This window comes from Oncorhynchus nerka, linkage group LG25, assembly GCF_034236695.1.
Source record: "Oncorhynchus nerka isolate Pitt River linkage group LG25, Oner_Uvic_2.0, whole genome shotgun sequence".
Classification (NCBI taxonomy): Eukaryota; Metazoa; Chordata; class Actinopteri; order Salmoniformes; family Salmonidae; genus Oncorhynchus; species Oncorhynchus nerka.
This window is the reverse complement of record NC_088420.1, coordinates 56,481,084-56,508,381: the sequence shown is the minus strand read 5'-3', so window position 1 is coordinate 56,508,381 and position 27,298 is coordinate 56,481,084. Positions and strand designations below refer to the sequence as shown.

The following is a 27,298-nucleotide window of genomic DNA, read 5'->3' as shown; positions in this document are numbered from 1 at the left end:
TCAACCTGCTCCACTGCAGCCCCGTCGATGAGAATGCCCGGTCCTTTTTTTTCCTGTATTCCACAATCATCTCCTTTGTCTTGATCATGTTGAGGGAGAGGTTGTTGTCCTGGCACCACACAGCAATGTCTCGTCGTTGTCGGTGATCTGGCTTACCACTGTTGTGTCATCTACAAACTTAATGATGGTGTTGGAGTCGTGCCTGGAGCTCTATCAGCCAGCCAGTAAGAGTTTTTTCATTTGTAAGTTGTAAGGTTTTTACAGGCTTACAGTGTTACACAATGGACTGCATTTCACTAAATGACCCCCTGGCCTGCCTGGCTATACCATCCTAAATACAGATTTATTATCATGAACTAACAGTGTTTTATAGATATTTAGTAAATATGCTTTGGCAGAGATACCCATTGTACTATTAGCTCTTTAATATCTTTTGTTATTTACTTTCACAATATGTAATGCATTTTCAGATGCTCTTTTCCCCCCTTTCTGGCAAGATAAGTGTGTTCATGATGAGAAAAATAGAGACCCACACACTTTTGAAAAGTTGAAAAAGTCCAAAACCAAGGCTGTAAATGCTAAAATACTTCTGTTTGTTTTTCTTTCTCATAATGACATTATGGCTTTATGTGAATGCCATAGACAATGGCTTCTGCAGCACAGAGGGAGAGGGAAGGAAGTGAATCGAGGGAATACAATCTGCAACCCTGTATAGTACTGTCCTGGGGCCGTACTGTATCTTCTTGGCATGTTTGTGTCTTTCCTGTCTCTGCCCCGACCCTGGTCCACTCTGTGGGCTGGAAAATCAGTTGCCGGGTAGTTTTGGCCACTCAGAGGAAGTGAAGGCCTCTAGGAGACTGCCTGCCTGCTTGCCTGCCTGCTTGGCTGCCTGCTTGCCTGCTGCCTGCCTGCCTTTAACACCCTATTCCAACCAGCGCTGCTGAGTTTAGCTAACCAGTGACAGCTCTGTAAACACAAGCAGGCTAAAAAGAAAATGTAGATACTGTAGGAGGGAGGTAGAGAATGGTGATCGAAGGAGCGAGAGAGAAAGGTAGAGGGAAAGGGGTTGAGAGAGAGGCAGAGATGGAAACAAAAAAGAGAAAAAACAGGGGGATAGACAGAGAGCTAGAGGGAGAGAGGGGAAGAGACATCAGGAGCGTGTGAATAGAAGGAGAAGGCAAAACAAGAGAAAATAGTTTGAGTAAGATTGTCTGCGCAAGACAGACAGACAGAGAGAGAGAGAGAGAGAGGGGAGGGGAGGGAGCAAGCAAGAGAGTAAGGAGGGAGGGAGGCTGAGCAAGAGAGAGAGAGGGAAGAGACAGGCTTTGCCTTTTCTGGTAGTTATAGTTGCTGAAAGAGCAAGCAGGAATTCTTTGTGCTGTAGCAGAGAGAGCTGAGATATAAACCAGACTGTGGAGTTGATATACTGAGAGAGGAGGGAGTGCTGCCCATGGACTAAACCTAAGCGTCCGCTACTCACTACAGCTAAGGTATTGTATAGCTATGGGATTTTTTCCCCCTACTATTCAGTAGCCCATAGAGAGCCAGGGAATGTCATAATGCTGAGTGTTGAATGTTTCTTGGGTGGTCCTGCTTCGAGTCATGTCCAGTGAATGTTAGTGTGTTTCTGTGTTGACTGGGGAGCTTATCTTGTGTTTTGTCTTTACTTTGTGCCTGTTTTGTTTGATAGAGTTCCCATCCCAGTTAGCCTAGTTAGTCCCAGAGAATTGTGATTGGAATGATGATGATGATGATGATGATAATGATTATGATGTTTCATCATATTTCTATTTATATATATTTATTTCTGATATTTCTTGCGGCTTTAGGTGTGACAACTAAGAGCTCTGATGTAAGAAAAGCAGGGGTTGGTTATACCACAGCAGTTTTAAGCACCCAAATGTTTGTGCAGGTCTTTACGGTGTCATGCTACTTAATGTGAATGAGTTACAGGCACTTAATCACCAATGATGTCACTGTCAGGGTTCTTCTGATGTAAGGTCAAAGGTTATGTCATTTGGAGTTAAACATTGAAAGTGTTGAGGCTAGATTTGGCATTTACCCTCACGGCATCAATGAAAACCTTTTTGCACGTCCTCATTTCAGCATACTGACCTCTGTACAGAGTCTTACGGCATAGAAGTTGTGTAAATTTGTAATGATGTTAAACTTTACCAGTCTGTGTTGGTTTCTTTCAGTCTGAACACAGAAGAAACGCTCCCAGGCCACCATGGATGACGACTTTGACCAGCGCATGGAATTGAGGAGGCAGAGGCGTGAGCAAATGCGTCTAGACGCAGAGAAGTGAGTGACCTGTCTGTCTAGCACGCACACACAAACATGCATTTACACACACACGCATTTACACACACGCACACAAACACACACATTTCACTGACGGTCTACACCTGTTGTTTACAAAGTATTTGACAAATAAAATGTGATTTGATCTAATATGGTGGATGAGCTTTAAACCCAAATGTGTGCTCTCCTCCAGTTAAGCCCATTGCCTCATCTGAACCCAGTAAGAGTTCTCTGATCTCTTTGCCAAATTCATCCTTCTCACTGGGCATTTTTACTGGTAAACCTCGTTCAGCATTTATTGTATCTATTGTCATGCAGGTACACTTGAATGCACACACAGGATAACAGGAGAAGTCATTCCAGACAGCTTTGGGCCCGTCTCCTATCCCCCGACATCAATCTGATTTGTTAGTTCCAGTGGTGTCCAATTCTATTCGAAACCTGACTGTTTGACTGACTGACTTACTGCACACAAACAAACAAACTCTATAAATGTTCTATTTTGGCAGTGGATTTGTTTTTGGCTCCCAGAGGCTTCCATTTCTTCAGATTTTAGGGTTGCTCATCTCTCCTTGCTTGCTATAAGGTACTGTTTGTTTTGTATGGGCAACCATCACTCTACATCAGCTTCTAAGTCATTCTAACTTGAACAGATGCAGGCTTGCCTAGATGTCCATCTTGTTCTGTGTCGCCATTGGCAGGCAATCAATCGATTCTGCTTATGATTAAACCTTACGTATTCCGTTACACTTTCCATTGTTTAGGAAATCTGCTTTTTACTGTGAATATATCCGTTTGCTATAATGATGTTTTATGGAGAATAAATGAACAGCATTCGAGGTTTGTTTGAATGAAACCGGCAATTCCTTGGTATGCAGTGTTTACATTGTGCAGAGTCATGAGGCACTTTCCCTTCCTCCTGAACCTCCCATAGTCCAGCAGCCATATATGGGCTTGTAGACACATAATGACCAGTTGTGCTTGTACAATTTGAGTGTGTGTGTGTGTGGATGTGTTAGCACCTTTTTTTCCCCGAAGAGGGGGGCTGTCCCCATAGGAGAACCCTTTGAAGAACCCCTTTTGGTTCCAGGTAGAACCCATTTGAGTTCCATGTAGAACCGTTTACACAGACGATTCTACGTGGAACCCAAAATAATTATATATGGAACAAAAAGGGTTCTCCTATGGAGACAGCCAAAGAATCCTTTCTGGAACCATTTTTTTCTAAAAATATATCCAAGCATGTGTATGTGTGAAAGCACAGTATATGTACTGTAATGGTTTCTGTCTTTGTCTGAGCATATCCATGTGTTGGCCCAGCAAGCCCTGTGCAGTAGACAGAAACAGACAGAAGACTTTGATGCAGTGGCAGGCTGAAGTGATGACTGCTTAATGAGCTCGATTGCTTTGCTCATTCATTAGTGAACAGATTGGCTGGGCTGTTTGGAGAGTTCAGACCTCTGTCTGTGTGTGTGTGTGTGCGTGCGTGTCTGTGGAATTTAAGGGTGAGTACAATCGTTCCCAGACAAAGTCACGGATTACTGCAATGCATCATCTAAGCTGCCACTGTGACCACGCCTAAATGTCAGTTTGGATCTAGAGGCTTTCGTCCAGCGAAGAGGAATGGTTCTATTGCTCAGCAGGAAGCACCGCCAGCGTGTGGGGGTGTGTGAGAGAGAGAGAGAGCGAGAGAGAGGGAGAGAAAGAATAGAAAGGGTGCAGGGAAAGAGAGCGATTCAGTAGTTTAGCTGTGAGTTTGGCCACCATAATGCAGTGGGGTTCTGCAATCGCGGTGTGTGAAAACGTCTGTAGTGCTGCGCGTGTGCTGGACTGATCAAAAGGAAAAGTTCATTGAAATTGATGTCTTCAAAATCGCAGCCTCTCTGCAGAATAAAGAACAGATTTGTCACATTTCATTCTGTCTTTATACTGTAGACTTGGTTTAAAACATGTCCAGAAGAGACCAAGTATTCCCAATTGGATGGGTAGGATAGTCAGTTTTACGAGGGTATGTTTGGCAGCATGAGTGAAACTAGACATTAATGCCCACAATTTTGTATCAAATCTAAAAGTGTCACATCTCCGTCAACAGTCGAATGGAATAGGCTGTAAATGACAGCATCTGTATTGTTGGGTACAGGAGGCTGTGAGAAGTCACTCTGTATGTATGTCACTCTCTGTTTAATGAAGGAGACAACGATCGGTGCATTGTTTGTTTGCTCATGGATGAAACTACAGCCCATTGCATGTATGGTATCTACAATATTATCTGAAGTCCCATCAGCCCCTGCTCTGACTGTGGTCTGAAGGGCGGGCCTGCAGTTTTCTCACAGTCCGGCTCCTGCCCTGCATTTCCTGTGCAGCCTCACACACACACGGAGCCTCGCTGCAGCACGGCCTGGGCCCGAGGACACGTTGTAGACGCTGGGATGTTTTGACTGCTGTTTTTATTTCAGAGCTGACAACTTGAGTCTCCCCCCCCCCCTCCCCAATTGTTATAATCTGTAACATATCAACATGAGTATGTACAGTATGATGGTATTCTTGAAGAGAAATACTGATGGTTCAGAGCAACCTTTGTCATTCGGAAAACCCACGCACTTCCTCTCCTCCCCAGCATCTGTAAATGATTGAGTGTGTGTATACACACAACATGACCAGAAGTATGTGGACACCTGCTCGTCGAACATCTCATGCCAAAATTGTGGGCATTATTGTCTAGTTTCACTCATGCTGCCAAACATACCCTTGTAAAACTGACTATCCTACCCATCCTTGACTTCGGCGATGTCATTTACAAAATAGCCTCCAACACTCTACTCAGCAAACTGGATGTAGTCTATCACAGTGCCATACGTTTTGTTACCAAAGCCCCGTATACTACCCACCACTGCGACCTGTATGCTCTCGTTGGCAGGCCCTCACTACATATTCGTCGCCTAACCCACTGGCTCCAGGTCATCTAAGTCTTTGCTAGGTAAAGCCCCGCCTTATCTCAGCTCACTCAGGTCACCATAGCAACACCCACCCATAGCAGACGCTCCAGCAGGTATATTTCACTGGTCATCACTTCCTTTGGCCGCCTTTCCTTCCAGTTTTCTGCTGCCAATGACTGGAACGAATTGCTCTCTCTAAATTTTAAGCATCAGCTGTCAGAGCAGCTTACCGATCACTGTACCTGTACACATTCTATCTGTAAATAGCATACCCAACTACCTCATCCCCATAATATTACTTACCCTCCTGCTCTTTTGCACCCCCAGTATCTATTTGCACATCTATAACTCCAGTGTTAATGCTACATTTGAACTATTTCACCTCTATGGCCTATTTATTGCCTACCTCCTTACTCTTCTACATTTGCACACACTGTACATAGATTTCTCTATTGTGTTATTGACTGTATGTTTGTTTATGTGTAACTGCTTTGCTTTATCTTGGCCAGGTCGCAGTTGTAAATGAGATCTTGTTCTCAACTGGCCTACCTGGTTAAATAAAGGTGAAATAAAAAAAATAATAAAAAAATTGGTCCCCCCTTTGCTGCTATAATAGCCTCCACTCTTCTGGGAAGACTTTCCACTAGATATTGAAACATTGCTGCGAGGACTTCCTTCCATTCAGCCACAAGAGCATTAGTGAGGTCGAGTACGGATGTTGGGTGATTAGGCCTGGCTCACAGTCAGCGTTCCAATTCATCCCAAAAGTGTTTGATGGGGTTGAGGTAAGGGCTCTGTGCAGGCCAGTCAAGTTCTTTCACAATGATCTTGACAAACCATTTCTGTATGGACCTCGCTTTGTGCATGGGGTCATTGTCATGCTGAAAGAAGAAAAGGACCATCCCTAAACTTTTGCCACAAAGTTGGAAGCACAGAATTGTCTAGAATGGCATTGTATGCTCAAGCGTTAAAATGTCCCTTCACTGGAACTAAGGGGCCTAGCCCGAACCATGAAAAACAGCCCCAGACCATTATTCCTCCTCCACCAAAATGTATAGTTGGTACTATGCATTGGGGCAGGTAGCATTCTCCTGGCATCCGTCAAACTCGGATGCTTCCGTCGGACTGCCAGATAGTGAAGCGTGCTTCATCACTCCAGAGAACGCGTTTCCACTGCTCCAGAGTCCAATGGTGGCGAGCTTTACATCACTCCAGCTGACGCTTGGCATTGCACATAGTGATTTTAGGCTTGTGTGCGGCTGCTCGGCCATGGTCACCCATTTCATGAAGCTCCCGACGAACAGTTCTTGTGCTGAAGTTGCTTCCAGAGGAAGTTTGGAACTCGGTAGTGAGGAAAGACAATTTTTCGAGGCTGAACCGTTGTTGCTCCTAGACATTTCCACTTCAAAATAACAGTGGTCTAGGGCACTGCATCGCAGTGCTAGCTCTGCCACCAGAGACTCTGGGTTCGCGCCCAGGCTCTGTCGCTGCCGGCCGCAACCGGGAGGTCCGTGGGGCGACGCACAATTGGCCTAGTGTCGTCCGGGTTAGGGAGGGTTTGGCTGGTAGGGATGTCCTTGTCTCATCCCGCACTAGTGACTTCTGTGGCAGTGCACGCTAACCAGGTGCACCGTGTTTCCTCCGACACATTGGTGCGGCTGGCTTCCGGGTTGGATGCGCGTTGTGTTAAGAAGCAGTGCGGCTTTGTTGGGTTGTGTTTCGGAGGACGCATGGCTTTCGACCTTCGTCTCTCCCGAGCCCGTACGGGAGTTGTAGCGATGAGACAAGCGATGAGAAAATCCTCCTCACAATACAGCATAATGACAAAGTGAAAACATGTTTTTAGACATTTTTCCTCATTTATTACATGTAAAAAAACATAAATAACTTTCTAAAACTTGATTGCAGTACACTTGTGGTAATTTAATTGATTGGACATGATTTGGAAAGGCACACACCTGTCTGTATAAGGTCCCACAGTTGACAGTGCATGTCAGAGCAACCAGTCAGGATTGAGGGAAAGATGAATGGAGCAATGTACAGAGAGATCCTTGATGAAACTGCTCCAAAGCACTAAGGACCTCAGACTGGGGCGAAGGTTCACCTTCCAACAGGACAATGACCCTAAGCACACAGCCAAGACAACACAGGAGTGGCTTCGAGACAAGTCTCTGAATGTCCTTGAGTGTCCCAGCCAGACCCTGGACTTGAACCCAATTGAACATTTTTACATCAGCCGATGTCACAGTTCTATACAGAAACCCAGCTTAAAACAGCAAGCAATGCAGATGTAGAAGCACGGTGGCTCTGAAAAACTCCCTACAAAGGCAGGAACCTAGGAAGAAACCTAGAGCGGAACCAGGCTCTGAGGGGTGGCCAGTGCTTTTCTGGCTGTGCCTTTTTTGAGATTAGAACAGTACATGGCCAAGATGTTCAAACGTTCAGAGATGACCAGCAGGGTCAAATAATAACAATAATCACAGTGGTTGTAGAGGGTGCAACAGGTCAGCACCTCAGGAGTAAATGTCAGTTTGCTTTTCATAGCCGAACATCTCTAGAGAGACCTGAAAATATCTATGCAGCGACACTCCCCATCCAACCTGACAGAGCTTGAGAGGATCTGCAGAGAAGAATGGGAGAAACTCCCAAAATACAGGTGTCTCAAGCTTGTAGTGTCATACCCAAGAAGACACAAGGCTGTAATCGCTGCCAAAGGTGCTTCAACAAAGTACTGAGTAAAGGGTCTGAATACTTATGTAAATGTGATATTTCTGTTTAAAAAGTATTATTTTTTTCAAAAATTTTTTTTTACTTTGTAATTATGGGGTATTGTGTGTAGGTTGATGAGGGGGAAAAAACTATTTAATACATTTTAGAATAAGGCTGTAACATAACAAAAGGTGGAAAAAGTCAAAGGGTCTGAGTACTTTCCAAATGTACTATATGTGTGTGGGAGGGGGGGGGGGAATAATACCCATTCTCTATCAACGGGACATTTCAAGCTCTCTGCTCACCTCATAAACAAGGCAAGAGACGGCATGGCATGCTCTGCAGCCACGGATCCTCTCACACACACATGAGATGAATAAGGAAAGAGAGAAGGCAATAATAAGAAGATTAGATTGTTTGATTTCTCCATTTCTCGCTCCCTCCTATCTCCGTATCCCACTTCCCAGAGCTGAGACGATAAACCAAAAGTTATCAACTCCGAATAAACCAACCAGTTATCGTGGATATTTTCTTGATATGGTTTGTTGCGATAAATAATCTATAACCCTACCATAGAAATGTGAAGTTTGAAATGAAACAAGTATGCTAATATGGGTGATTGATAATGGACCACTTGATAGCTACAACATTTTGTAGTTTTAAGGTTAATAAAATAAAAAGAAATGAAATGTGGTCCACATTAATGTGTCATTCAATTTATCGTTATCGAGATAATTCAGTCAAGTTATCGTGATATGGATTTTGGTTTCTCTTTATCTTGGCTGGGAGTCCAGTTGATGAGCATTGTGCTCCCTCTGGGGCTCTCCCTATTCTCCCTCTCTTTCATCTCGGTGACGTGTTGATTCACAACACATACATACCTGTGTGTGTTATCAGTCTTACCTTCCACCACCACGACACTATGCATCCATCCATCCATCCATCCATCCATCCATCCATCCATCCATCCATCCATCCATCCATCCATCCATCCATCCATCCGTATCTGTCATTGCTCTGGAGGTCAGATCACTGGGAGACAACATGGTGGATCAGTACAGGGTCACGTGTTTGACTGACGAGACCTGATAATTCATCTTTGAATAGTTTGTGAGACCGTCGGCACTACTGTGCAGTGTAAGGTCTATGGCTGGATCATCTCTCTCAAAGCAGTACGAGATTGTTGGTTAGACGGATGAGCAGTCTGAACTTTAGCGTTTTCCTGTTAGTCTGAACCTGTGTGTAGCTCCATTTAGCATGTTCTTTGTGAATGCTTGCAATAGGGTCTGTAGTGTAAACCCATCTACAAATGAATCTGTTTAAGACTGCTCTTTTAAAAGCTGTGGCTGTATCTACAGTAAGGTGTCTTAAATACGTGTATGTACTCTATATAATCACACTTTGGGACATAAGGATTAGGCCATGACTACATGGCAGATTTAGTGTTGTATAAAGAACGGAGATGGAATTAGGCTCTTCTCAGCCCAACATACTGTATGTTTGTACCTGCCTATATACACACAATTTACATTCACCTCCCATGTAGATAACTGTAACAGAGACCAAGTCCAGTACATCACTTCTCTCTGCTTCCCTATCTCCATGTTTGGTTAAAGACCAAGATTGCATCCCAAATGGCACCCTATTCCCTACTATTCCCTACCTATTCCCTACTAATTGTAGAGCCCTATGGGCCCTGGTCAAAAGTAGTGCACTCAATAGGGTGCCATTTGGGACACAATGTAAGTAACTCCCCAGGGTGGAAATAAATGTCCGGAAGCTTATAAATGTCCCTCTGTAAAACGCTTGATGAAACAAAAACTTGATTTCTTACAATTGTTATGTGAACCACTATAGGTGAAAATAATTGTAGTGATGGTTTGGTATGTATGGGAATCCTAATGATATGCAATAGGCATTGGGATAATATCAGTCATTTGTATGGCAGTAATAATTGTACGCAAAAGGCTAACATCTCCCATTTATGTGTACGTCTTGGCTTGTTTCAGGGGCTTCGGCACAACTGATGATGATGAGGAGGCGGCTCGCGAGCGTAGGAGAAACGCTCGTGAGGAACGAATGAAAAAGGCGGAGATGGAGGAGTCTAGCAGCAGCACCGTGACAACAGAGGTCAACAACACTCACAGGTAGAGAACACAGGACACCCAGAACATGAACAAATCCTTGAAAACCAAAATGTCTTCTACAAATTTTAGGTAGAACCACCCCATTCTCCCTACTGAACAAGACCCTGATCTGTAGAAAGAACCCATCTGGTAACAATAATATAAGTTCCAGTGTTAACCAATAGCTTGTCTACAACTAATTAATTCTGTTTTCCCCTCCACTCCACAGTGTGACAGAGACAGAGTCCTCCTCCACCGGTGCAGAGGTGAGCTCCTCAGCAGGTGATGGGGATGACGTGGTACTCCTGGACCGCCTGGCCAAGCGGGAGGAACGCAGACAGAAGAGGTTGAAAGAGGCACTAGATAGACAGAAGGAGTTCGACCCTACCATCACCGATGGTAATGAGAACAGCCAGGAGGAGACCTTCCCTAGCGGGCGCCACCGAGGCACAGAGGAGGAGAAGGAGGAGAAACCAGCCCAGGAGGAAGTAACCACCAACTCCTGGAGTAGAGAGGAGGAGAAGGAGGTGAAAGAAGAAGAGGCGACGCCAAAGGAGGAAGAGCCTGAACCCGTCACAGAGCCTGAGAAAGCTGAGGAGGTGGAGGAAGAGAAGAAAGAGGTATGGCTTCCTAGATTAACGTTAAAGGGCATAAATGTTGGATGGGAGGTTTTGTTATTTACAGGAAGTTATATTGACACAAAATGTACTTTATCTCATAGGAAGACATTGAAGAAACACAAATAGTACAAGAGAAATGTATTGAATTTGTTGTACCCGCTGCACCACTACAAGAATGCGGGTTTGAAATATCAATTATGCCCAAGATGGCAGTAGAGGATAAATCTGTTGATGAGATCTCTAAGAAAGAAGAGGAAGAAAAACAGAAAAAAGAGTTGGAAGAAAAAGAGGCTGCAGCAAAACTCAAGAAAGAGGCTGAGGAAAAGGCTGAAAAAGAAAGGAAAGAAGCTGAAGAGAAAGCTGCAAAACTTAAAAAAGAAGAGGAAGAGAAAGCTGCAAAACTTAAAAAAGAAGAGGAAAAAGCTGCAAAATTGAAGAAAGAAGAAGAAAAAAATGCACAACTCAAGAAAGAGGCTGAAGAAAAAGAAAAGGCTGTAAACCTGAAGAAAGAGGCTGAAGAAAAAGAAAAGGCTGTAAACCTGAAGAAAGAGGCTGAAGAAAAAGAAAAGGCTGTAAACCTGAAGAAAGAGGCTGAAGAAAAAGAAAAAGCTGCAAAACTCAACGAAGAAAAAACTGCAAAACTCAAGAAAGAAGCTGAAGAGAAAGCTAAAAAATCAAAGCAAGCAGAGGAAAAAAATAAAGTTGAGGTATCAGTGTGACTTTTAGGGTGATTGCCTCCATTCACATCCTGGATAACTCCAATGTTCCTCATATCTACTGTATCATAATACAGTACGCTCAATAATACAGTTATATTCAATATATTTTAAATGACACATGTAGAGGATATATTTGGGTTATCCAGGTTTTGCTGCGTTTTACATCTTTGCTGTTTGGGCCCCTTCCATATCCACATTCTCCCATGATTTAAGGTGTGGTCACAGATCAGAGTGGTCACGATGTGTTGCTTTGCATCATTGCGAACTTGGGCAGTTGTGTCCTAGTCTGGTCCCAGATCTGTTTGTTCTGTCCTGCCAATTCCTATGATCATTGTCATGCCAAACTGAGCCATAGAAGTTGGCACGAACAGATCAGCAACCAGGCTAAGTTATGTCACAGTGTTGTCACAGTGTGTGTGTGTCTGTGGTCAGCATCAACGTACATCTGCATTGCTCTCACCTTGCAGGCTGCAGTGGGACACCATTGTATGGCAATTTGCCTGGCTTCTACAGTTCACATATGTAGATAGATGCCACAGTTATCTGACTTCCCTTGTTATGTTTCCCCGTGTTCCTGCCCACCAAGGAGGAAAAGTCCAAAAAGCGGGTAAGATCAAGTGGAAATGTCGACTCAAATAGAAATATTATGTCGGTGATGATCTACATCATAGATTGTAAAAAATGTCCATATTATGCTGGACACCATTTGTTTATATTCTCTAACTTTGTTTTTGTTTCTACGTCGTTGGACTTTGATGCAGGAGGCTGCGAAGGTGGAGTTGGAGAAACCGAAGTTAAGATCAGTGAGGAAAGACGAAGTGAGCATCATTTTCTGTCCACCCGACAAAACAGTTGCCTTGTTATACTACCACCGTTTGTTGCATTCATTACCTATTCTATATATCTATGCTTTTTATTGGTGTATAACTCATCCACTGGTCTGTTGCTCATCCACTGGTCCGTCACTCATCAATTGGTTTCCATTGGTGAATTGATAGAAATAGATAAAGCATGTTGGATGGGGTATTGTAATCTCATTCCAATGATAGACCAATGGATTCATGATAGACCCCTATCTATCTGTGCCCTCTATTGAACAGAAGGAGTCCTCCCTCTCCAAGCAGCAGAACGGCGGTGTGGCGCGCTCCGCCGAGGCCGAGGACCAGGAGCGCCTGGAGGCGGAGCGTAAGCTGGAGGAGCTGAAGCGGCGTCGTGACGAGGCGGACAGCGAGGAGTTTGAGAAGATGAAGCAGAAACAGCACGAGTCTGAGGCCGAGCTGGAGGAGCTGAAGAAGAAGAGGGAGGGGAGGAAGAAGGTCATTGAGGAGGAAGAGAAGCACAAGAAAGCAGAGCTGGCTGAAAAGAAGGCCAAGGAGCAGGTGGGTGGGGATGTAGCGACAGACAGACAGGTGGGAACTGGGGAAGGACAAACAGACAGATGTGGAATGTCCCTGCAGTGGATAGCAGCCGTTGTACGGGCTCCTGACCAATTATGCTATGTTGTGGAGGTTTTTAACGCTGATCTTAACTTATTTTATACATAATGTCTCCGAAAATAGCTTCTGGAGATCAGAACAGCTATCACTAATCTCGATTTGGATGACAGTTTATACCTCAACTAGTCTACAGTTCTGGATGCTCTGTTTACTAGATCAGGCCCTAATTCCCCGGGACTCGAAAGAGGAAGCGACGGCGGAAAAGTGGCAGACGAGCCGGGCATCCTTACGAGACTACATTGGCGACCAAATAAACTGCCTTTACCCTCCATTCTGTTTGAGAACGTACAGTCACTAGGGAACAAACTGTACAAGCTCTATTTGAGACTAATCTATTCAACGGGACCTGGAGAACTGTACTATTCTGTGATTCTTGGAGACGTGGCTGAACAAAGACATGGATAATATACATCTTGCATCAATGCATCATCAAGACCTGTCAGCAGCCTTGAGGAAGATGAGGGGGAGGTGTGTGTCTCTTTAACAACAGCTGGTGTGCAATGAGACTACACTGTTTACTATGAGTTTTTATCTACAATTTTCATAGCTGTCTATTTACCACCACAAACCGATGCTGGCACTAAGACCACACTCAACAAGCTGTATAGGGCCATAAGCAAACAAGCAAATGCACACCCAGAGGCAACGCTTCCTGTGGCCGGTGTTTTTAAAGCAGTGAAACTGAAATCCCTTTTACCTCATTTTTATCAGCATGTCACCTGTGCAAGTAGAGGCGACAAAATTCTTGATCACCTTTACTCGACACACAGAAAAGTATTAGAGGACTTCCCGAGTGGTGCAGTGGTCTAAGGCACTAGAGATTCTGGGTTCGAGTCCAGGCTCTGTTGCGACCGGGAGACCCATGGGGCAGCGCACAATTGGCCCAGCGTCTTCTGGGTTAGGGGAAAATTTGGCCGGCAGGGATGTCCTATCGTGCACTAGCAACTCCTGGGGTGGGCCGGGTGCAGTGCACGCTGACACGGTCGCCAGTCGTACGGTGTTTCCTCCGACACATTGGTGCGGCTGGCTTCCGAGTTGTGTCAAGCTTGGTTGGGTTGTGTTTCGGAGGACACAAGGCTCTCGACCTTCGCCTCTCCCGAGTCCGTACGGGAGTTGCAGCGATGAGACAAGACTGTAACTACCAATTGGATACCACGAAATTGGGGAGAAAACAGGGTAAAAATAGTATTAGAGGTTCTCTCTCGCCCTCCCTTTTGCAATTCTGGCTATAACTCTCTCCTCCTGTTCCTGCTTACAAGTACAAACTCAAACAGGAAGTACTAGTTATGTGCTCGATACGGAAGTGGTCCAATGAAACGGATGCTAAGCTACAGGACCATTTCGCTAGCACAGACTGGAATATATTCCAGGATTACATAATAACATAATAATATATATATATAATAATACATAATAACTGATAACATACACCACACCAGTCACCGTATGTACATATCCCAACCAGAAGCCATGGATTACAGGCAACATCCGCATTGAGCTAAAGGCTAGAGTTGCCACTTTCAAGGAGCGGGACATTAATCCGGACACTTATAAGAAATCCCGCTACGACTATGAGGTGGTGAGGGTAGGCAACAACACATCTGCCACGCTGACCCTCAACATGGGGGCCCATCAGGGGTGCGTGCTTAGTCCCCTCCTGTACTCCCTGTTCATCCATGACTGCGTGGTCGCGCACGACTCCAACACCATCATTAAGTTTGCTGACAACACAACGTTGGTAGGCCTGATCACCAACAACCATGAGACAGCCTATAGGGAGGAGATCAGTGACCTGGCAGTGTGGTGCCATGACAGCAACCTCTCCCTCAGCGTCAGCAAGACAAAGGAGCTGATTGTGGACTGCAGGAAACGGGAGGGCTGAGCACGCCCCCATCCACATCGACATGGCTGTAGTAGAGGGGATTGAGAGCTTCAAATTCCTCAGTGTCCACATAACTATTGAATTAACATGGTCAATACACACTAACACATTCAGGAAGGCACAGCAATGACTCTTCCCACTAAGGAGGCTGAAAAGATTTTGTATGGGCCCTCAGATCCTCAAAAAGGCAACTTGTTGGTATATGACCGCAAGGCGCTACAGAGGGTCGTGCGAACGGCCCAGTACATCACTGGGGCCAAGCACCCTATCATCCAGGACCTCTATACCAGGCGATATCAGAGGAAGGCCCTAAAAATGTTCAAAGACTCTAACCTCCCAAGTTATACTGTTCTCTCTGCTACCGCATGGCAAGCGGTACCGATGCACCAACAGGACCCTGAACAGCTTCTACCACCAAGCCATAAGAGCTAAATAGTTACCCAAACAGCTACCCAGACTACTTGTATTGACTCTTTTTGCACAAACTCTTTTGAATCACTACCTGCTTTATTGAACAGCTCAATTATTTTTAAAAAACAAACATGTTTTCACCCCATTTCAGAACGTTTTCTTCAATTTTGTGCCTAGTAAAAAAAAAACTAACCCTAGCTTCATGTCTTCATCCCGGTTTAACCTTAACCCTAACGATAACAATGATGGTTAAATGGGCTATTGCTCTGGTTCTAACAGGAGGAGAGGAAGAGGTTGAAGGAAGAGATAGAGCAAAGAAGAAAAGAGGCTGCAGAGAAGAAGAAACAGATGATCGAGGAATCGGGCGACGGAGACAAGAAACCCTTCGCATTGGGTGTCACGCCCAAGGGCAAGGTGAGGCCCTATAGGCTTCCGCTACAGATGATATCATTACAGTAACTGAGAGAGATCCGTTGACGATTAACAAAAGCTATCGCCTATAGATATTGTGTCCATATTGATGTGCAATGTCTTCCCATAAAGCAATACAATGCAAAGCCTTGAGTAAAGATCCACAGAATTATTCTCATACAAACATGGGGAACTGCTATGTAATTCATTAATTGTTAAGCCTGTTTCTATTTCCTCTGAATGATAGACAGCTTTTCATAAAAACAGAAATTCTCCATGACAAGTGCAGAACAGGGATTTTTCTGCTGGTTTCACAACTGTGCTCAAATATGGGTGTTTAGAGGAGGTCTAGGACTGAGAGGAATTTATTGTGACAATTATTTTGGGAGCATCCACAGCTAGCAGTATGAGGTGTGTGTGTGTGTGTGTGTGAGAATGTGTTTGTGTACGTGTGTGCCTGCCTGAGTGTAAGGCTTGCATGTGTTTGTGCGCACACTCGTTATGGACTTGTCATTTATCATAAACAGCAGCTCTGGGTTCCCGGCCCGGGGCTCAGGAGCTGACAGGACCCTGCTTATACTGGCTCTGTGACAGTATAGTCTCACAGAGCCAGAAAATATAGTCTCTGACTCCTCAACACAACACTGAGTCATCACCATTGGGTTCACTTTGTTCAGATCTCACAGAACTAACTGCCCAAGAATGGTACGAATTTTAGTCTAAAGGGAGAAAAGACGAAATGGAAAGAGAGGGACCGAGAGAGAGAGCAGCAGACAATTGCATCACCTGTGTGTTGCATGTCAACAATGTGTTTACAAGTGTAATTAAGTTAGTCTATTCTCTGTGTTTTTAGATTGGGGAGAGAGCAGAATTCCTGAACCAGAGAGCCCAGAAAGGGTGAGCATTCCTTGCCTTTTACTTCTACTGGTATTCATGTAAACCTTCAGTCTAGAGTGTACTGCATTGTACTCACGGTTTGTGTGTTCTCGCTCCTACAGCTGTAAGACATCACATGCTCCTATTGTCTCCAAGATAGGCAACAGACTGGACCTATACACTGCTGCAGTTCAGGTAAGGCATGGACACATCCTAAATGCATAGTGTTCCAGGGCATCGTGAGGCCGACTCATCATGTCATAAGATGACAGAATGAGTACAAAAATCCAATAAAAAGCTAGGAGGCAGAAATGAGGTGATTGTGTCTTGTTGAGGACCTTTTTGTCCATTTGTAGTCATCATTGTGAATTGAGAAGTGGCTCTCATCTGACTTTTATGGTTAAATAAAGGTTAAATAACTAAATAAATGGAATACAAACACAATCACTTGTCTCCCAGTTACTCTATTTATTTATTTATTTTTAAGTGGCATTATCTTGATGTCTGACTGTAAGTTGCTCTGGATAAGCGCGTCTGCTAAATGACCAAAATGTACAAATGAAATGTCTCCTTTCCCTCTCCATAGACCAACCGGGATGTGAGGTCTCCTAAGTCTCCGGTTTCAGACCTGCCAGAGACACCAAGCATCCGCAACATCAAGAGCATGTGGGAGAAAGGGAACGTTGGGGTGGCCACTGAAAGCCCCAAGCCTATGAATAAGGTGAGGGAGGAGAGGGAGTCAGGAGAGGAACGGGGAGACATGGATGAAGGAGAGAGAGAGTGTGGGGGGGGGGGGGATTGAGAGAGGGAAAGGGAGAGAGGGAGAAGGGCAGCAGGTAGCCTAGCTATTAAGAGAGTTGGGCCAGTAAGTGGAATGTCGCTTTTTTGAATCCCCGAGCTGACGAGGTGAAACATCTGATGTGCCCTTGAGCACTTAACCTAATTGCTCCTGTAAGGTGCTCTGGATGAGAGCATCTGCTAAATGACTCAAATGTCAAAATAAGAAGCGATTGGGAGACAGGAGGACAATCGCTGACTGTAAGTCATGAATGACGGCCTACTTCTCCATCTTCTTCCCAGGATGCTGCTGATATTAAAGTGGGTGTGGCTGGACTGACCAAAGGCTGGGGCAAGAGCCCAGCAGACACTGGCAAGGCAGCTGCAGCCGCAGCTGAGAAGGCTGACGTAAGGACAAACACACACGATTGAGCTCTTTAACTTGAAAATATGGCTAGCTGTAGTCTAATGACCCCAAATGGCCGACCTGGTGAGTGCACGTCTATACGATCATCCATTTGTCTTTCAACTTGTGAACTACACTAGTGGAAACACGCTGAAATAGGATTTATATACACGCATCATGTCAGACGTGGAGACACTGTACACAAACGGTCTGGGAGCACTGCGAACGTACTGCCTGGTTGGAGGTGTGACTGCAGGGTACAGCGAAAATCATTGGCTCCTAGCTCCAACATGCAGGACTGAGTGAAATAAAACAAATAGTATCTGGGGTCCCTTCTTCTTGGCCTTCCTGCAACACCTGGTGTTGTAGGTGTCCTGGAGGGCAGGCAGTGGGCACCCAGTGGCGCATTCGGCTGTGCATAACATCCTCTGAAGCACCTCGCGGTCCGCGGCAGTGGAGTTGCCGTACCAGGCTGTGATGCAGCCCGACAGTACGCTCTCCATGAGGATGGAGGTTGTCAGTTCAGTTACCTTCCCTTTCTTGGGCACTGGGATGATAGTGGGTATCTTGAGTGGCCACCTGAGCTACAGAGACATTGAAAAGGTCAGAGAACAGCCAGCTGGTCTGCACATTGCCTTGCTAGGGTTAACACGTTTGAATGACTTACATACGTCCTCATTGAATACCATGAGTATGTAGCCCATGTCATCAGGGTCTCTCCTCGGGAGCTCAGGGCCAATATGCTTGAATCGTGCGAAAAAGGTGTTTAGCTAGGGTGGGTGGTGTTGGTGATCGCGATGCGGCTGGCTTTCTTTTCGTAATCCGTGATCGTTAGGAGCCCCTGCCACATACGCCTTGTGTCTGACCCGCTGAATCTCAACCGATCTGCGTAGGTTGTATCTGTACTGTTCAACCAAACTATTGTCTCCAGTCACCTGTTCATAAGCAGCATCTCTCTCTTTCAATTTCAGGCGAGAAAAAGACCAAACAAACAACAGAAGTACGATAGTTGTGTGCCAGGTGGCAGGATGCCAACATACACTACATGACCAAAAGTATGTGGACACCTGCTTGTTGAACATCTGATTCAAAATCATGGGTATTAATACGGAGTTGGTCCCCTTTCTGCTGCTGGAACAGCCTCCACTCTTCTGGGAAGGCTTTCCACTAATGTTGGAACATTGCTGTGGGGATTTGCTTCCATTCAGCCACAAGAGCATTAGTGAGGTCAGACACTGATGTTGGGCGATTAGGCCAGGCTCGTAGTCGGCATTCCAATTCATCCCAAAGGTGTTTGATGGGGTTGAGGTCAGGGCTCTGTGCAGGACAGTCAAGTTCTTCCACACAGATCTCAACAAACCATTTCTGTATGGACCTTGCCTTGTGCACAGGGTCATTGTCATGCTGAAACAGGAAAGGGCCTTCCACAAAGATGGAAGCACAGAATTGTCTAGAATGTCATTGTATGCTGTAGCGTTAAGATGACCCTTCACTGGAACTAAGGGGCCTAGCCCGAACCATGGAAAAATATCCCCAGACCATTATTCCTCCACCAAACTTTACAGTTGCTACTATGTATTGGGGAAGGTAGAGTTCTCCTGGCATCCGCCAAACCCAGATTCATCCGTCGGACTGCCAGATGGTGAAGCGTGATTCATCACTTCAAAAAACACTTTTCCACTGCTCCAGAGTCCAATGGCGGCGAGCTTTACACCACTCCAGCAGACACTTGGCATTGCAAATGGTGATCTTACATTTACATTTAAGTCATTTAGCAGACGCTCTTATCCAGAGCGACTTACAATCTTAGGCTTGAGTGCGGCTGCTCGGCCATGGAAACCCATTTCATGAAGCTCCCGACGAACAGTTATTGTGCTGACGTTGCTTACAGAGGCAGTTGACACTTTGAAAGACACTGCAATAAGTCCATTATGCTGCCAATGTTTGTCCGTGGAGATTGCATGGCTGTGTGCTCGATTTTATACACCTGTCAGCAACAGGTGTGGCTGAAATAGCCAAAACCACTCATTTGAAGGGGTGTCCACATACATTTGTATATATAGTGTACCTCCCTGGTTCTGCCCTCCACATCAGCCACTGTCAGGCAATATTTCACCTTGCTTGGACTGGATAGTTACTTTAACGTTATCTTACTGCTGACAGAGTACGATAAGAGAAGTTTGCGTACATCAAGTTTGCGAACATCACGCCATGGCACATGAGTGTGTGGTTTATGGAAGTGTGTAAACAGTGTCTTGAGGGGACGTTTTAGATCTTGGTGACAATGTGACTTTCTGTATAGGACCAATCAAAAAATGTAAAGTCTCTCAAATGTTTTCAGTTGACGACCAGTTTCATAAAAAACAACTTTTGCAGTTGATTTGTTTTCATTTCTAATTTAGTTTAAAACTAGAGAGTTAAACTAGATAATTTCTGTGTATAACCGATGTGTAGGATACAGGTATCCTAAATTGGATGTATATCTAAAGTAAATGCCATATCCAGTGTGATGTTGAGGCCATTTGTGACAGCCAGTGCATCCTATTCATTATAGCTTGCTAGCAGGCTAATTTGACCAGTTCTATTAGAGACAGGCAGAACAGTATGTGAGGCATACTGTTGAATTGGCAAGCCACTTTGTTCGAACCTGACATTTATGAGGTTTTATCTTGAGTCCCATTCCTTCTGGCCACAAGTACTTGTAAGAGCCAAGTTGCTTCTACATGAACGCTACAAGGTTTCCCTCTCATGGAGAGAAGTTGTAAAGCACTCCTTCTGTATGTTATATGAAATGTTTTGCTTAGATTTGCATTTAGCTTTTGAGGCAGGCTATTTGTTTTGAGAAAATGTCTGTCTATCAATTACTGTTGTTTAACAACTTCTTTATTTTCCTCTCTTCTACTTGACTAGCTCTGCAGTTTTCCTCCTCCGGAACTTTCCTTCCTTCTGTACTTTTCTGTTCTGTCTTCTGATTGATTTTATCTGTGGGAAAGGTATAGTATGATCCAGTTTGTCATGTTAGCCATATGCATCTGACATCTTTCAAAAGTACTTTCTTGAAAGCGCCATTGGTGGAAACATGTACATTTTTAGTTCCTCAATACACGATTAGCAATTTAGTCGTGATCATTCACCACCCATTGATGCACTTCTTAGCATCCAGCGTAGTTCCATCCATGCTTTTGTTCAGATGAAATGCACTGTAGCCTCACTATGGCTTCTTCCCCACGTTATGCTCTGTGTTCTCTTGCAGGACCTGAAACCTGTTGACGTGGGCAACAAGCGCAGCCTATGGGAAACTAAGGGCTCCTCCCCTGCTAAGGTGAGCTAGTCGATCAGACGATGGCCCTGCCCCGAAACAGCCCCTATCCCCAGACACATGGAGAACAGAGAGGATTTGATGTTAACAGAATGGGGATAGCTCCACCTTGCCCTCTAACAGGCTAGGTGTATTTTTTGCCATATTGCCAACATCTGTCCAATCTCTCAGATCTCCACAAGTGTTGGGTTTAGGGTGATTAGGCAACAGTACTGATTAGGCAACAGTACAGTGTGCCAAAGATGAATCACTTCTTAGGATGTACAATAACACAGGATTCTGTGATTCTACTCTTCCCCATTTGAAACAGTCAACGTAATTGACTGCACCTTTAAACCTCGATAAGCAGAAGAGGTAATGGTATTGAGCAAAAGGAAAGTTTTGCACGTTACACCACCAGGTACTTAGTCTTTAGCCTGATCCCAGATCTGTTTGTCACACCAAACAATGACCATAGGAGATGGCAAAACAGCAGGCTACTGAGTTATCTTAACCTGCTGTGATTATACCCCTATGTATTCTACGTCACCAACGCCATGACACATTATGGGTCAGCTGCACCTTTACAGGAAATGTTCCAGGAATGTTCTCCAACTGGTTTGACATTGGGAATGTTCTCAAATAGTTCCAGGAATGTTAAGAAAGGATGTTCTTCTGTCGGAATTTCAGTACTCTAGCATAACGTTTCCTAGTCATGTTCAATTCTGGTTTGCTGATACATCGTTGTCACACTTTCTTCACTCTCATTCCTGAGTACACTCCTTGTGAGTCAGTTTAGCATATTAAAATGCATGACCCTGAAGTATATGAAGTTTGAATAAGTAATAATGATTGCCCCTTGGTAAAACACGATTCACCTTGAAATACAGTCATTTCACTGGCAAAGATTAGATGGTTTAGTAACTTTGTGTCCCCTTGTTTTCTGTTAACAGGTGACAGTTGGAGGCAAGAACAAATCTGTCACAAATGGTAAGTGAGTTTTCTCACCATGATGTGAACGTGTGCGCGCGTGCTTTTTCCCGAACCTGTTGTGAGTGACATCGTCACAGAACGAAAGAAGCTGAGGCTACGGAGACTTTTTCCTCTCATGAAGGACACCCACCCACACCCATCCTTGAATTGATTTACATCCCCCAATGGAGCCGTGTCCATAACTCCTACGTCTGTCCTCCACTCTACCCGAGTTCGCTGGCCACCGTAAATCAAATCCTTTGGACGGACATATTGGGCATGTTCCGTTGCCTCATTGCATTATTGTTCTATATTTAAAGGGCCCGTTCTCACTGACCTTATTTCTCTGTGCAAGGAACCTGTCATGTCCTGTGTCCCAAATGGTCTAGGTAGCGTGGGGGTTAAACAACGCAGGGCAGCGGAGGCATCCCAAATGGAATCCTATTCCCTATATAGTGGGATGCCTCCGCTGCCCTGCGTAGGTCACCCCACGCCACCTGGACCTGATGAATACTGTGCAGACCGTCGGCATGATGCCACGCATGCCACAGTGCAGCTGCTATTGTCACACTATTGTTGCATTATGCCCATAGGGCTGTGGAGGATTACCAGCCGTTTGAGCTGCAAAGTAGCCTCCCTCACTCGGCTTTTACACGCAACCGTAATGTTGTCAAGGCTTATACTCTTACGGGGTCAATTGTAGTTGCTTACGGTGTAATCTCAGTGGCTGTTGAGTGAGACTAGCAACAGTAGATACTGACACATCAAAGAGATATGATTCCTATGGGTAACAAGTTATATTGATTATACAGTACACGTTTCTGCCCAAGTACCTTTCTCACTACTGTGCTACTTTTATAGTTCCCCCAATACGGTATATACTGTATCATTAGTAGCACCCTCAGCCCAGTCTAACCCAAACTGGGGATATCCCTCAAACACTGTCTGAGTCAGACCCTGGAGGAAGGAAAAGCTGTCCGCACTCGCTTGGGTGTCACCCTATCTAGCGCCCCCACCCGTGCAACCTTCCCAGATCTTCAGCTGAAATAGCCCACTGGGAATGAACTGAAGGGAAAATTACATTGTTAGAGCTATCAATCACTAAAACTAGTGTCACTGCAGGGGCCTCAGAATATGTGTCAACAAAGGTAGCGCCTACTGGGTCTGATATACACAACTGCACACACACACACACACACATACACTAACTCACTTGCGCACACATGCATGCTTGTACACAAACACACACACACACTTCACTGTACTTGAACACATTCACGCACACATGTTTGTACGTGCACACACACACACACACACACACACACATACACACACACACATATATATATATTTTTAAGAACAGCTCTAAAATTAGATGACTTGTTAATCAGTCAGTGTCTCTATTAACACCTAATAACGTTTGATAAGCTATGCCATATTCTGAAGGAGTGGATACATATTTATCTCTGGGAGTTAGAATTGAATAACTATGACTCACTTAGAAGTAGAAGTATACTTATTTTAGTGATTCTTAGTGATTATTTTTTAAGACACATTTTTAAGAGTTTGGCTGTACTGGTTGTTCTCTGTTTCCTTGCACTGTTTTGCCACTTTTTGAGACTTTTTGTTTGTGACTTTTTGCAACTTTTCCTCAGGACTAATGATATTTTCCTCCCTATCTCTCTCAGCAGGTGTGGGACGCTAATGATCAAAAGTAAAAACCCTGAGGAAGAAGCCCAAACTGATGAAATACAAGACTCTACTCTGTGTATTCATAACCAAAAATATCTCCATAACAGCCCTGCGGGGGTTGGCACCCATTATCTTTCAGTTCTGAACAGAAACATTATTTTTTTTTGTTCCGTTCCACTGTTCTGACCAGCAAGTTCTGAACCTGTTCGAAACCCCCCAAAATAAATATAGCGTTCCTTTCTGTTCCTTTTTAAACCTCTAAAATCTATTTTTCTATATGACTTCACCAATCATTGCGGATAGAGCAGCATGCTATGGAGTGGGCAAGCTATAGTTGTTAACATGCATTGGACAGACAAGTGTAGGTCACGAGATGCGACTAAAATTTTGCGGGTGGGGAGAGAGGGTGGAGGAGGAGGCTTGGCTTGAAGTGCTGGGCATCTTGTTATGACATGCATTTTCTGAATTAGACCCACAGAATTATAGGTACGGAGGAGCGGCTTCTATGAAGGAACTTTGAATGTCTTTGAACTTTCGAGAGTTGGCTTAATGTTGGACTAGAGCTATTTAGCTAGATAACAAGCTTGTGTGTGCTATAGTGTCCTTAACTAGCAATGAAAAAGTTAATCCATTCTTCTCTACTAAAAAATCTCTCTCCTTAATTTCTGAATCACGCTCGTAACATCAGTAGGCTACAGTAGCCTATGCTTCAGAGGGGGTGGGGCATGTAGCCGACACACACATAAACACCGGCGAAGATTTTCAGCTGGCAGGCACACACTGGAATACGTTTTTGAGTGTGGGCTTTGCAGAGGTGCTTTGTTTTTTTTGTTTTTGTGGGACAGGAAAACCCCAGAATGTATAAAATAACGTTATTAAACAGTTCCCATGCTTGAACAATAATGCTTCTGTTCCAGAACAGTATACTCTAGATCACTTTAATTCCTGGTTCTGATTCTGTTCATCGAAAGATGTCATTATTTTCCGGTCTGATCCCTGAAACGGTTCCAACCCCTCCAGCCTTTGCACAATCCCTTGTACATCGTCATAGAATTTATGCTGTGAAAATGACATTTGGAAATAATTTATGTTAGTGTAATGAAAAATATTGTATCCCCCCCACCCTTTTGGGCTCGACTTAATTTCTTTGATAAACAAAAGAAATTCAAAGAATAGATAAGAAACCTTAAAAAAACGTTTTCAAAGTTATCCAAAATGTAATGCGTCTTCTGAAGAGATACACTAAGAATTGAATAAGGTATCTATCCAAATAGCCATACTGAACTGAATTTGGTTGTACTTTTATTTTTTTCTATTTTTCAAGAAAAGCTTCCATAAGGTTGACATTAGCTGGCAGTCTGATCATATACATGTACTACCTATATGTCAGGATAGATGTTTGTCACATTCATCACTTCGATATCTTTGCTCACAGTGTAATGGTGACGTGATGGTGTCATTGTAGTGCATATTCACATTATTCAGTCGAACGGGGTATTTTAGTTTTTAGTTATGAATTAGCAGTATCCACTATCACAGCTTTTTTGAGATGTGTTCACATTTTGTATTCCATTTCTGGAAATATCAAAATGAGTTTTATGGCATCACAGCTGTTTTTTCCTCCCAAATATACTTTTCGTTGACTGATTCTTTGGTCCCGCTTAGCTGGGTTTGGGCTGATAAGCCTCTAAATACTTGACTTATTTTATGTTTACGGATGTCAATATTCGGACTGCCACATGGTCACGAGGAGGCTGTCCTAATATGGACACCTGCTCTCCAGGTGAAATAAACCATGAACTACAACTTATTTCCCAATAAGCACTGGTTGCTAAACTAACCCCCTCAAAATCATTGGATAAATAATGCCCAGGACTGTAGCAAGATTATCAGAGGGTTAATCACTCCTTGGTTGGGCTTAAAGGTCTCAATGTATAATAAGGCTATTGGTATTAAGGACTATCCAGGAAAGGTGTGACCGTTTGACTGAAGTTAACAATCACCCAAAGAGACAGGAGTCATATCACATTGTTCCATGAAGATTTTCACAACTAAGCCAAAGAGACTAGGTTTTTTTAGACCAACGTTTTAAACAATGAGGAGGCATAGATGCAGTAAAGAGGCCAATGGAACATAGACCATTGGGGGATAGAAGAAGGACACCGGATTGGCGCACGTTCAACAAATCTCAAATCAAATTGGATTGGTCAGGTACACGTGTTTAGCAGATGTTATTGCAGGTGTAGCGAAATGCTTGTAAGAGCTAGAAGCGAGGCAGCCCTCTCTGTCGGCTCCATTTCCTCCCCTATCTGATCCTAACAATGCCAAATCTGTGATGATTTATGTATTGTAACAGGTCCACAATGTCGTTACTAAAGTTCGATTTGGATATATTTGGCTGTTTACGCTGCATAACATTTAGAAGTAAGTCCATTTTCAGGTTTAGAAGAAGTGACTGCTAAATGCTAACACCTGTTCGTAAAAGCTGGTAGCATAGCTAGCATAGAAAAATCGGTGCTGGTAGTCAAAGTCGTTTTTAACTGTAATGCAGTTGATTGATGAGGATGACATATGTATTGGGGTTGACATCAATACAAGCATTGTACTCCGATTTTTTTTTTTTTTACCTCAGCATAGTTTCAAAGACAATAGCCTAAATGTAGGCACATTTTCCTGGGGGCAATAAAGAGATTCGCGATCTTTCCTCCATGGCTTCTTTCCCCTGTGCGTTTCCATGGCATTTCCATTGTTTTGGTCGACTTCTATTGACCTCATTAACCGCATCTATCATTTCAAAACCAAATATGTCAAATGTTCTGGGGATTCTTAAGTATGTCCTCTTTTGTTTACACATTTTCAAGTAATTCATTGTATTTGATTTTTTAAAGGATTCTTTGCATCATTTTGAAACACCATGGGAAATGTTCCCACAGAGTAACATTAGCTGAGATTTGCACCGTATTGCAAGTTAAGGGGAAAAGTAAAGACCCATCTGTCTATAGACAGTTGATTTTACTGATGTATACCAAAATACAATACTGTACTAGGCGTCTAATTAAAATGCAGTTCTTTACTCATTGATGTTTCACTTTGGCATTCTGAGTATGACGTGGTATCGATCTCTGTGAATGCTCCTTTTTCTTTTAAACTTGGGATAAAGGAGAGTATTGTAAGTAAAGTAAGTCCTAATGTCTATTATAATGAACTGCCTTGTTCAGAGGTTTTGATTCAAGATTTTCCTTGTCCCCGCTACATCAATAAAACAAATGTAAAAAGCTAAGAATGTGTCATAGTTTTGTTTTTGGATGTTGTGTTTTTATTCAATAGCTTGTGAATGTTTTAATGGATGAATGATGTTCTCAAAAGGCGAAGGGTGGACAAAGAGATCTGCAACGTCTTTCATGGAAAGGAATGTGGTCAATGAAACCCTGTGTCTGCACGTGCACGTATGCGTGCGCATGCCTTCAGATATGTTGGGGTTCCATTGTCTTAAGGTTCGAACAATATCTGAACAACCATAGGGCAATGCAGTCACATGAGCAGGAAGGGCCACACTACATACCCTTTTTTGGCCAAACAAACCTGTTAGGATTCTGAACCCTAAGGAATTGCAGCCTCTGTATCTGTCTCTGCCTTGGGCTCAGGTAAGGGCTATTACTTCAT

The 27,298-nt window shown here is 44.0% G+C and overlaps 1 protein-coding gene across 7 annotated transcripts in view; it reads left to right on the top strand.

The window, feature by feature from the left end:
• The window catches only part of LOC115109698 (non-muscle caldesmon-like), a 56,817-nt gene extending 29,899 nt beyond the window's left edge, over nucleotides 1-26,918 (top strand). For 2 of the 7 annotated variants that reach the window (XM_029634936.2, XM_065009891.1), the window contains 15 exons: nucleotides 2,199-2,304; nucleotides 9,959-10,096; nucleotides 10,305-10,695; nucleotides 10,797-11,402; nucleotides 12,001-12,021; nucleotides 12,176-12,232; nucleotides 12,515-12,793; nucleotides 15,483-15,617; nucleotides 16,468-16,511; nucleotides 16,613-16,685; nucleotides 17,077-17,211; nucleotides 17,571-17,675; nucleotides 20,927-20,995; nucleotides 21,925-21,961; nucleotides 23,632-26,918. In XM_029634936.2, coding sequence (XP_029490796.2) covers nucleotides 2,231-2,304; nucleotides 9,959-10,096; nucleotides 10,305-10,695; nucleotides 10,797-11,402; nucleotides 12,001-12,021; nucleotides 12,176-12,232; nucleotides 12,515-12,793; nucleotides 15,483-15,617; nucleotides 16,468-16,511; nucleotides 16,613-16,685; nucleotides 17,077-17,211; nucleotides 17,571-17,675; nucleotides 20,927-20,995; nucleotides 21,925-21,961; nucleotides 23,632-23,648 — 2,181 coding nt within the window. In that variant the 5' untranslated portion in view covers nucleotides 2,199-2,230 and the 3' untranslated portion in view covers nucleotides 23,649-26,918. Of the gene's footprint in view, nucleotides 1-1,308; nucleotides 1,491-1,829; nucleotides 1,868-2,198; nucleotides 2,305-9,958; nucleotides 10,097-10,304; nucleotides 10,696-10,796; nucleotides 11,403-12,000; nucleotides 12,022-12,175; nucleotides 12,233-12,514; nucleotides 12,794-15,482; nucleotides 15,618-16,467; nucleotides 16,512-16,612; nucleotides 16,686-17,076; nucleotides 17,212-17,570; nucleotides 17,676-20,926; nucleotides 20,996-21,924; nucleotides 21,962-23,631 lie in introns of those variants that run through there. The other 5 variants (XM_029634938.2, XM_029634939.2, XM_029634937.2 and 2 more) reach the window with 5 other exon arrangements.
• Nucleotides 26,919-27,298: the final 380 nt, after the last annotated feature.